This window comes from Elgaria multicarinata, chromosome 6 (assembly GCF_023053635.1).
Source record: "Elgaria multicarinata webbii isolate HBS135686 ecotype San Diego chromosome 6, rElgMul1.1.pri, whole genome shotgun sequence".
Lineage (NCBI taxonomy): Eukaryota > Metazoa > Chordata > Lepidosauria > Squamata > Anguidae > Elgaria > Elgaria multicarinata.
In genome coordinates, this window is record NC_086176.1 from 20,815,634 (window position 1) to 20,827,548 (window position 11,915).

At 41.3% G+C, this 11,915-nt stretch overlaps 1 protein-coding gene across 1 annotated transcript; it reads right to left on the bottom strand.

The window, feature by feature from the left end:
• Positions 1–411: 411 nt before the first annotated feature.
• On the bottom strand, positions 412–7,554 carry THAP1 (THAP domain containing 1). The gene is made up of 3 exons (XM_063129119.1): positions 7,271–7,554; positions 3,790–3,985; positions 412–957 (listed from the first exon to the last, which is right to left on the bottom strand). Exons 1-3 carry the CDS (start codon positions 7,339–7,341, stop codon positions 559–561), a joined length of 666 nt encoding a protein of 221 aa, XP_062985189.1. The 5' UTR covers positions 7,342–7,554; the 3' UTR covers positions 412–558.
• Positions 7,555–11,915: the final 4,361 nt, after the last annotated feature.

The following is an 11,915-nucleotide window of genomic DNA, read 5'->3' on the forward strand; positions in this document are numbered from 1 at the left end:
TTCTATTATATTTCTCTTAAGTAGCGTTGTTCACCATGACCAATAAAATATCATTACAATTGATGAACGATCGTTCTTGAGCAGCATTCTGGTTCTGCTTTTTAAAATGAATAAAATCATCTAACAATGCAATCCTATACAGGTCTATTCAGAAGTAAACTCCATTCAGTTAATTGGGCTTACTCTCAGGAAGTGAGTATAGGACTGCAACCAAGTTTGCAATCCTATACACATTTACTTGGGAGTAAGCCCAACTGAATACAAAGAGATTTACTTCTAAGGAAACATGGACAGAACTGTGCTGTAAGTGAAGTATGATACTGCCAGTGGCCCTCGGGGTAAATAATGCTACTCTCACAATGGAGGAAGCAACGAATAAAAATGCAAAAAAAAAGTCACAGTGACAAAGAATTACTATATAGCAATTTTATTACTATTCTGAAGAGCTGAAGTATCTTGTACACAGAACTAGAAAGCATTGCATTTTTAAACTGGACTTTTGAGTTAGTCTGATGAGGCTAAATTTGGCAGTGCCCCATAAATATAAATGTTAGCCTCCTAGGCAGGTACTTCTACAATTTCAAAATAGTCATTAGGCAGAATCACATAGCCACCTTTCCCCGACAACACATCTTTTTCCTTCTGGAACTGAACAAGCTCTCGTAGTTTTTCAATCTGTTTCTCCTGACGCCTACATCGCTGCTGAGCAGTCTTAAGCTTCTTCCTCAGTTTGTCCACTTGCTCTTCCAGCTGCTGAATCCTTTTTCTCTGATGCACTGTATCTTCTACAGTATAGTTGTGATCACAAAAAACAGCAATATTATTGGGGGTGTGAAGGGGTGGCATTAATAATCCAATGCTTGGATCTACTAGTCTTGGATCAGTTTGTGGCACCAGTGGTGGTGGTGATGGAGAAGGGGGAGTTGGTACTTCAAGTGGTGCTTGAGTGTCTTCAGACTAAAACAGCAAGGCAAGAACAAATGTTTTAAATTTGTTTGGTCAAAGGCATGTGTCAGAATATTCAAACGACAACCACAGCAATTTGCTAGTTCGACATAGCATGTTTGAATTTCATCCTTTTGCAATTTAAAATAGCTATTTAATAGCCAGTTTCCAACATTTTATCTCTTTGATAATATTTGAACCTTCTAGAGAAAGAAAGTCAGGTGCCACCTTAGGGAGGATAAACACCTGGACCTGGGATTCAGGAAACAGGCCTCACACAAGGATGCTTTCCGTCGCTGCTCCAAGAAATTTTCTGCCAAATTACAGAGAGATCCTCCTGTAACATGAATGTTAATTTCATCAAGAAGACATCTAAAGGATGATGAGACCCTTTTTGTCATACTATATCGTGTACTATTTCATTAGCCTAAACTTGTCCTGAAACATACTGTATGTTTACATAAGCTGTATTTAATAAAAGGAAATATCCACTTATTCTTTAATATGGTATAAAATCTGCAGCAAAACAAAAAGGAAAGGAAACCTTAAACACTATTTTTCAAATGCGGCAGAGATGGACAGATTATAAATGCTACTCAATTTCAGTCATATATTTGTGGCAATAGCAGAATGGATTGCTTCAACAGCTCATGGTTATTACTAACCTTGAGTTGTAACCAATGGTGGCTTTCCACTAGTGAAAAGTCATTACACTCGTGCAAGACAGTGCATTTAATTTTCATCAATCCCCCTTATGTACTGCAGTCCTCTGTGTCATAATCCACACTTCAAGAAAATTCCCAATTCTCAAAAGTAGTTTTGGGAGGGCACAGCGGGTTGTAATATGTAGAGAAAATGGGTGAAAATCAAGTGCTCTGTCTTCCATTAACAGAATTGCCTTTTGTTCAGGCAAACCCATCATTGGATGCAACACCATATTCCCTTTTCCCACATGATCTGCAATCTAAAGAAGACCTACCTGGAAGAAAACCCCACTGAAATTGTCTGAGATTGGGGTATCAATTTTCTTCCTAGCAAGGATCCACTGAGCAGCATTTAACAATTACAGAAGAAGCATTTGGAATAACAGCTTTGCAGCATTCTAAACAAGAGCAAAATCTTAATAGCAGATGGACAACTTTGATAGTTTCGTGTTTTCAGTTTTTACACCATTTAAAACCAGACTTCAGAGACATTCCCCTAAGAGCTTTGCGCAATATTTTATTTCCATACTTACTTGGCAATGTTGAGTGGGGTTTGTAGGGAATGTCTACTGCCTCACCCCCAGCCCTGTCAGCTTGTGCGTGGTGGCTCAATAGATAAAATCCCTCTCTCCATGGATGGCATAGCTGATGGGCACAGATCCCCCTTGGGGAACAGAGCACTTTTGGATTCTGTGGATCCAAAAGTGGCTTCCTCCTGCCCCACCCATAGAACAGCCTGACTCGGAGTGTTCTTCCTATTACCACTGGAGCGAGAACTGCTGGAGGCAGTGTTCCACCATCTCAGGGCAGTGAAGGCCTCCGACATGGCTGAGCCACACCAAGACTGCTCTTCTCTACCACCAGAGGGGCATGAATATGCCATCCTGAACCCCTCCAGGCATCCACATTGGGGAGTGCACTCATATATATTAATTTATATTTACCACATTTTATACTACCTGTCAATCAATGGGTGATATAAAATACTGTTAAATGTGAATAAATTAGTATTTATATTACTTTATATTTTTAGCATTTTCATCTCACCCATTAACAGTAAGTGGTCTGGGTGATATACATTTTTTTTTAAATGGTATGTTTCCAAGCATCTCAGATCTCCAATTTCCACCTTCGAGTTAACTCCTTCAAAATGCCAAGCCACATCTGAAATGTAACCAAGCAGAGCTTAATCTCCACCCCACCAGCTAGGATGGCTTGAACACTCGCAACACTCCAACTTCCCTGCCTTACTGCACTCATGTAGCGCGCCCACCTCATAAACCCAGGGACTTCTCAGTGGCATAGGAAAGAGAGATGAATTTTGTTATTAGGAATCTCAGGGCACCAAATAACAGTGGTAGTGGGAATGCTGTTTTGAAAGGGACCCCTTAATTATACTAATATATACAATATGCTTCTGAAAAGGAGGCAACCGGCTATAGAAGAATTCCTGCAACACCTTTCAGTTAAGGATTCATTTGTAAAGTGACGTTGAGTGTTTCCTTCAAATTCCCCCTATGAATTGGGAGTTTGAGATAGGAAAAATACTCTGTCCCCTTCAACTCAGTAGGTCATCCTCCCCGTTTTCAGTGTTTGAAAAAGGCAGAGGAGCTTAAGGCTGGGAACAGCAACCCTCTTTCAGTATTCGCTAGATGAGATGGGGAATATACTTTGCAGGTATATAGACATTTAGCACTTTTGCAACAGTGAGGAAAGGGGACATCAGGCTGAAGCAGAAACACTGATCACAACTCTGTCACTCTCACCAAGCTCTTCTGGAAGCCTAAATGCTTGATTTATCAGGTTTGAATATATCCCTTGCAGGAGAGGGGGGAAGTGTCTAAAGAGAGATAATAAAGCTTTTAGAGTTGCAACCTAATAAATGAGCCTCTTTCATTTGTTTCCGTTTGAAGGCCCCAACAACTAATGAAGTGCGCTCAATTCATGGAAGAAAGTGGTAGAGTAGTAAGAAGCAATTCCAGTTAGCACATCAAGGAGTAGGAACTAAATAATTCAACTGACTACCATTGGGTACTGCGTTCTGCACTTCTCACAATATTTGTTGCTTCGAAATAAAAGCACTACTTATACATAAACAAACGCTTCTGTGAATAACCGCCCCTACTCAAACCTCACTTACCTTCACACATGGTTCTGTGTGGCAAAATATTGTTGGTACAGCATTGTCTTTTAGTAGCTTGTTGTTGCATTCCCTTTTGAAGCAATCTGGAGTAAAGTGTTCCGAACAAATGCTGCTATACTTTGTTGGTTTGAAATTTTTCCTTCTAACAGCAGCTTCCCATTTCCAGCACAGATCAGGCCTTGTCAGAGGAAACCTACGAACAAAATATTCCTTGAGCACTTCTTTATTTACCATCAAAACCTCCATCAGTATGGCTGCAAAGATTGCTGGAGGAATGCATGGTTATGCTCAGAGAACACACTTCATGTTCCCATGGAGTACTTGAAACCACTGGCTCTCAACCGGTGGTACCCAGAAGTAGTCTACGTGGGATGAGGAGTTTTCATAACAATTACTAAGAATTCACTCTCCCTCAATCCCCATATCCACCTGCAATCCAACATGCTGTCTCCTGCCGACCTTACCTGCCACAAATTATCCATCTGTGAGCTAATGGAATTATTATTTTTGTCTGTGCTTTAGTCATAGAACTAAAATTTATTCCCAATAACACTACTGCAATTTTTTATTTTTGTCTTTTACAGTTACCATAGCAGTAAAATATATATTCAACAGCGTTATTACAATTTTTGACTACTAATGGAAATATTATTTTGGTTTGTTTGCATTTTAAATCCATAGCAATAAAATTTACTCCCAGCAATACTACTAATATTTTATGGCCTTCGAACCTATTGCAAATTATAAATATAATAACAGAATGCCTGTAAACATATACATGTCCTTCTCTGGGGGTTGGGGGGGCGGGCAGTGGGTGTTTTGCGCCTATCTTTGTGGAACCTAGGTTCTTTGATGTGCAGAACTGAAAGCAAGATTTCACTTCCTATTCAAATTACATGATTTGCCAGACACAGAAAAGAGAGGCTGTAATTGGGTAGATAGAAGGAACAGCAAAAAAAGGAAGTGTCTTTTTGGTCAGAAAATGAGAAGAGGACTGTGAAACAAATCTTTAACAAACTAAGATGCATGAATGATCAGTCAAGACTATTACTTATTATTTATTTAAAACATTTGTATCCCGGCCTATATCATTAAGATCTCAGGGCGGCTTTTATATGAGGCTGCAGAGGACATGAGTGGTTATCAGTTGGGAAAAACTTCCTATGCCTTTAAAAGCCTGCATAAAAGAGAAATATTCAGTAGGAGCACCTCACTAAATATTGTTTGTGTTAAGAAAACGAACTGCTGAATCTCTCCCTGTTATAAATAGAACAGGCTGGTGATAACAAAGAAAGTGGTTCAGAGAGCTGTGGTGCTAATCTCTAGGATACTGAGATAAACAGGCTATTAACTGAAAACCTGGCAAGAAACAACGGCCTTGGGCACTTATTTATTTAGAGTATTTTTTATCCCACACCTCAGCCATAAGACTCCTGGAGCAGCTTACAATAAATCAGTAAAGAAGACAGTCTTACATTCTAAAAAAAGAAAGAAAAGAAAGACACAACACACGAGGAAAAGGGGATGGGGAGGGAAGAGGGGGAAAAGAAAAAGAAATTAAGGAGACTGTTTAGCAGGACTGATAGGAAGGCCCTGCTCCCCCCTCTCATCTCTCAATGGAGAGCAGACCAACAGTTCCTTCTTCCCCACAGGGTCAAGATGACCATTAGCACTGTGGGGAGGGGGGAGGTCCAACTGAAGCAGGCCCTGATGTTAATATGAAAGATTAACAGATTGCAACATACACTTTTGTGAATAAAGGAAGCATCCTAGCACTACCAATCAAAAGGCATTGTGCATCTATGCCGTCTTACTCCCTTTAATGGATTTTCTTTGGTAAGAAGGAGAAAAGCAGTAGTGGGAAAATACAGTAAGATTACAAACGTAAAACATCTGGTCACCCCACAAAACTCTGTGAATGAGGCAGGTGGATCATACAATAAACACATCGGCCTGGTTCAGACAACATGCTAAACCATGCTGCTTAACCACAAAATGGTTAATGGAATGCATTAAGGTCAATGCATTCCGTTAACCATTTTGTAGTTAAGCAGCATGGTTTAGCGTGTTGTCTAAATGGGGCCTTCGTCTAAAAGCCCCCTAGAACTCATAGGATAGGGTGACCATATGGAAAGGAGGATCGGACTCCTTTATCTTTAACAGTTGCATAGAAAATTGGAATTTCATCAGGTTAAAGCTGCAGGAGCCCTAACGGCGTTAGTAAAAAAGAACAATAGCTTCATATGTAATGGACTGGAAACCTTTTATTGAATATATAAAAGAACTGCAAAAGGATGATTTATTTGTATGTGGATTTTATATATAAATTGTATTCTTGCATTTGATAAATATACTTGCTTGCTCTTATGAAATCCGGATCTGGTAAACTAGAAATATGACACTTGCCATCTGACACGAAGATCACCTTAAATGGAATATAGCCTTATGTATTTGTGACTATTTTAGTAGTTGTTTATGTTGTGATGTAGTTTGTATAGTTTGTATTGATGTTTTACCTTTCCTTATGTGTTCTGTTTATGTGGAAAATTAATGAAAGTATTAATGTTAAAAAAAAAAGCTGCAGGAGCCCTGCCCTTATCTGTTCACTCTAGCTATACTAGAGCATGCCTGCAGCTTTAACTGTTGTGACGAAGAGGGAATTTCACCAGGTGCTGCATGCATATAAATGACACCTGCTGAAATTCCCTTTTCAATTTCACTGTTAAAGATGCAGGAGTCCTGTCCTCTTTTTCATATGGTCACCCTATCATAGGACTTCCACAAAAGCTTGATCAACAATACATTTGTTTATTTTGTTTGTTTTGCTTGCAAAGACTAACACAGATAACCCTCTGCATTAAAATTGTGATTTAAAGAGAGCTTCAGCTATGGGGCGGTATATAAATTTAATAAATAAATAATAAATAAAAACAAAAATGCTTTCCCGTGCTTAGTACTGCAATATGGCACATTAACTGTGTGTGTGTGTGGTTCGTGTTTTTTTTAAAAAAAACTCCCTCAAATTTATATTATATATATATATATATATATATATATATATATATTATAAATTGTTGTTGGATTTTTAAAAAAAAATTCCCTCAAATTGTGTGTGTATGTGTATGTATGTATGTGTATATATATATTTGCTGTTGGGTGTTTTTTTTTTAAAAAAAAAAACAACCTTCCCTCAAATAGTCGAGAGTTATGCTACGCTGTCATTGACGGTTAAACCGGCGCATGCGCGCTCCACCCCACCAGTAAAGTACATCCCCGTTTTTCCGCCTGCCTCTTCACAGGAGGCCTCGAAGAGTACTTTTTTAACGCCCATCACCCCACTCCCGCGCGCGCATGCGCTCTGGCTCCGCCTTCCGCCTCGCTCCGCAAGCAGCGAACGACGGCTCCCTTTCCCGCCTGCTTTGGCGGGCGCTTCCCTCTCGCCCTCCCTTCAGCTTTTCCGCCCCCCGTCCCTACTCACTTGTGGAAAGAGATGGGCTTCTCTTTGTCGTACCGATTCCGGCAACGGTAGGCAGAACAGGACTGCACCATCCTCTCGTTGCTGTCCCCGCCGCCTCTCTGCCAGCACCTTTATTTTTGGGGAGCCCGGAAACACGGTTAAAAGGCCGCGTAGGTCTGAAGGACTCACTGAGGCCTCCGCGTCCCTTTTTTAAAAATAAAAAACCTGAAGAACGACATAAGCTGAATGTGGCCTCTCCCTTCTTCAAAATGGCGGCGCCAGCTTCAGAGGAACTCTCTCGAGAACTCCGCGTCGGACTTTGCTATTGGTCACGCCCCGCAGTGTTTGGATACGACGCGTCTCCGTTCCGCGTGGCCAATAAGAACAGCGGTTCAGTTTTTGACGCCCGCGCCTGCGCAAAGACTTTTTGCCCTCTTCAAAGGGGCTGGCTTTACACATCAATAGCGCTCTCTCGTAGGTTTCGGCTTAAGACCAAAAGTGAAGCGGAAGGCAGAAGGAAGAACTGCACAGTTTCTGTATATTCTTCCTTTTAGGGCTGCATTCTTATTCCTATTTGGGAATAAGTCTCATTGAACTGAAAGGGACTACTGAGAAACAAGAAAGCTGTTCGTCGTTCTGCTTCCGTTTCATAGAGACTCCAGGGTTAATATTTATTTTATTTATAGTATTTTTATGTCGCTCCTTGGCCAAAAAAGCTCCCAGAGCAGCTTACATATAAACAATTAAATAAGACAGTCCCTGCCTGCAGGCTTACAGTCTAAGAAGACAGGACACACAAGGAAAAATGAATGGAGCGAGAATAATTATTTCAGCAAGGGTGGTGGAAGGAGCCTGCTCTTTCTGTTGTCTCTGTCTATATAGCCGCCTGGAATGGCAGTTGAGGATGGAGGAGCCAAATAGGACTGTAAACGTAGGCATATTCATGTGAGTAACCTCCACTACCTCCAGGGAGGCTTACTAACAGGTAAATATTTATTACATTTATATCCCGCCTTTTTTCCTTCAAGGAACCCAAGGTCCTCTCCATTTTTATCCTCACAACAACAACCCTGCGAGGTAGGTTGGGCTGAGAGTATGTGACTGGCCCAAAGTCACCCAGTAGGTTTCCATGGCCAAATGGGGACTAGAACCCAGATCTCCTGACTCCCAGTCCAAATGAGGGAGGAAGCAGCAGCCAGGCACCTCTCCATCATGCCTGGGTCCAGCTCCAGCTGAGAGCCCCCTCCCTCCTGCTGCCAACTGTTACTGCTGAACTTTGCAACTAAGATTGTAGTGCCTGAATTTCCTTTCCTTTCCCCCTTCCTCCTCCCTCCCAATCCCCTTTCCTCTTGTGTCGTGTCTTTTAGATTGTAAGCCTGTGGGCAGGGACTGTCAAGAAATACTTTTGTAAGCCATTTTTTGGCTGAATGGCGGCATAAAAATGCATAAATAAATAAAATAAAACACTGGGACATGCATATTTATTTCTGCATTTATTAAAGGAAAATGCACAAAAACAGCTTAAAAATGCAACCGCATTAGCTATAAAAACAGCATAGAGATGGACTGTAAAATTGATGGAAGTATTTTGCTGCTGTAGGTGTTGGCTCCTTTTCACAGAGAATATTTTTACATTATATTTTTAAAGATTGGGCATGATGCAATGGATAACAGTGTCAAAGCTAGACCTAGCATATGGCACTGACCGCAGGGAATGAGTAGAGGAACGCAGGAGAGATATGTTATTAGTAACACACTAACAACACTTCTGTGCTACTTCATGTCTACTCTACATAGGACAACATTAGTGCCCCCCAACACATCTGGAGGGCACAAGGTTGAGGGAGGTTAATCTAAGGCATAAAAAGGAGCTGTACACATACAGCTAATAGAGCTCTCCTGTATTGCAATTTCCAGTCTAAAATCATGGTGCAATGCTAGAGCAAGCTGTGCATGTGGCTCACAGCCACTCTCCTTGTCTTAAAGAGCTATTGTCCCTGTAAGGTAGGGAAAAGCCATCACATCTGTTTCCAAGAAAATGTTAGATTACAAATACTGTGGTCTAGCTTAGAGGATGCATATGAACTTCATGCCACAGAGACATAAAATTAGCCAATGGAAAATATAAAGTTGACATATGAAGAATTTGCCACCTATTACTCAGAATGTTTCTATGCTCACGCTGTTCCTCCCTGAGGGCTACAGAAATAGGCATGGGATCATGTCACATCCTAACGGTTAAGTGATCTAGTAACCTCTTTGTATATTTCTGGCAGTGGCATGGAGCTCCTGTCAAACCTGTGCAGCATAAACACATCAGATCCACGTGTTGTTCAATCTGCACAAGAAAGAAGTACTGTTAGTCATTTGGGATGCTGATCTAAGAGTTTGATGTTCAGTCTATGCTGGATTGTGCTGCATTTCCTCTGATGGAAGTACTAGATTTGCAGTTTCGGGTGTTGCTGTATTCAGCATTGCTATTGGAACAGAGGTAGCTGCTATGGCCACAAGTACCTTTGCTGGTGTGCTAATTTTCTGCAGAAAGAAGATCTAGCCACAGTTACACATACCTTAGTTACATCCAGACAATTTCTTATTTAAACTATTTAAAGAGCCTTTTATCGAATGGATTCCAGTATGGTATACAATAGACTACAAGTTGGATCCAGACTTAGACATAGTTACAGCTTGTCATAGATAAGCCCCCCTCCTTAGCACGTACATCACAACTGGTGGTGACTGAACAAGAAAGAGATCTTGAGGTTGTGGTGGACAGTTCAATAAAACTGTCCACCCAGTGTGCAGCTGCTGTAAAGAAGGCAAACTTCATGTTAGGCATTATTAAAAAAAAAAAAAGGAATTGAGAATAAAACTGCTAGTATACCACCTTCATAAAAATCTATGGTGCGACCACACTTAGAATACTGTGTACAGTTCTGGTCACCACACCTAAAAAAGGATATCAGAGCTGGAAAAAGTGCAGAAAAGGGCAACTAAAATGATTAAGGGGCTGGAGCATCTCCCCTATGAGGAAAGGTTACAACAACTGGGATTATTTAGCTTAGAAAAAAGGTTAAGGGGAGACGTGATAGAGGTGTACAAAATGATGCATGGTATGGAGAATGTGGATAGGTAGACATTTTTCTCACTCTCTCAAAATACTAGAACCTGGGGTCATCCTATGAAGCTGATTGGTGGGAGATTCAGAACAAATAAAAGGAAGGACTTCTTCACACAGCACATACTTAAATTATGGAACTCACTACCACAAGATGTAGTGATGGCCACCCATTTGGATGGCTTTAAAAGGAGTTGGATAAATTCCTGGAGGCAAAGGCTATCAATGGCTACTAGCCCTGATGGTTGTGTGCTATCTCCAGTATTCAAGGCAGTAAGCCTGTGTGCACCAGTTGCTGGGGAAAATGGGTGGGAGGGTGCTGTTGCACCATGTCCTACTTTGTTGATCCTTGGTCAACGGCTGGTTGGCCACTGTGTGCACAGAGTGATGGACTGGATGGACCCTTGGTCTGATCCAGTCTGGCACTTCTTATGTTCTTAGCTCCACTAAGGAAGGCACTCAGAGAAGGCATCAGCTGAAGATCTTAAAACATAGGCTGACAGAGAACGAAGTGCTCCTTCAAGCATTTGGGTCCCAAGTTATTAGGACTTTAAAGGTAAGAACCAGCACCTTAAATTGGGTTCAGAGACAAATAGGCAGTCAGTGTAGTTCTTCCAAAATGGAAGTAACATGATTTCACCTGGCTGTACCAGTTAGGAACTGACAGCCAATTTCTGCATTACTTGATGCTTCCAAGTCCTCTTCAACAGCAGCACCATGAAAAATCGAACTGGAAGGTTACCAGAGTGTGAATCACAACATGAGCTTGTCTTGAAAGCTGCTGCTGCTACTTCACCAATTTGGATGGCTTTAAAAGGGGGTTGGATAAATTCCTGGAGGAGAAGGCTGTTAGTCCTGATGGTTATGTGCTACCTCCAGTATCCGAGGCAGTTAGCCTGTGTGCACCAGTTGCTGTGGAACATGGGTGGGAGGGTGCTGTTGCACAACGTCCTGCTTTGTTGGTCCCTGGCCGATGGCTGGTTGGCCACTGTGTGAACAGAGTGCTGGATTAGACGGACCCTAGGTCTGATCCAGCATCAGGGCACTTCTTATGTTCTTACGACTTCGTGACTACAAACTGGTCTGCTTTTGTTGTCGCTGTTTTTAAACAAGGCTGCTTTCTTCCTTAGCAAAAGTTGCTCTATCAGTTTGCCTTCCTTCCTAATTTTTTCAGTATTTTAGGCTACAATCCTATGCATACTTACCTGGGAGCAAAAGTCAATGAACTCAGAGGGGCTTACTTCTGAGTAGTAGATATGTATAGAACTGTGCAATCAGTTTCAGCACTTTTTCCTGCTCCTTTTTAAAAATGTCTAGAGTGAAATCCACATCCAACCCTCCTATTAGGCTGCTGCACACTGTATTCGATTTTTCAAATTGTTGAGTAAAATAAGCATGTATTCCGCCATTAGGCTGCAATCCTATGTACATGTTCCTGGAACTACTTCTGAGTAGATATGCATAGGATTGTACCCTAAGAGAATTAACTCAAAAGTGTTTTAGGAGATTGCGACATAAAGGATTGTGAGGATAGATGGGCTGCACTGC

Bases quoted from the DNA above. Each gene is read 5' to 3' on its own strand.
- THAP1 (XM_063129119.1), bottom strand. From the start codon at position 7,341: ATGGTGCAGTCCTGTTCTGCCTACCGTTGCCGGAATCGGTACGACAAA. The intron at 3,986-7,270 runs GTGAGTAGGGAC...TTTTGTTCGTAG, and splicing joins AAGCCCATCTCTTTCCACAA to GTTTCCTCTGACAAGGCCTG. The intron at 958-3,789 runs GTAAGTGAGGTT...TTGCTGTTTTAG, and splicing joins ACACAGAACCATGTGTGAAG to TCTGAAGACACTCAAGCACC.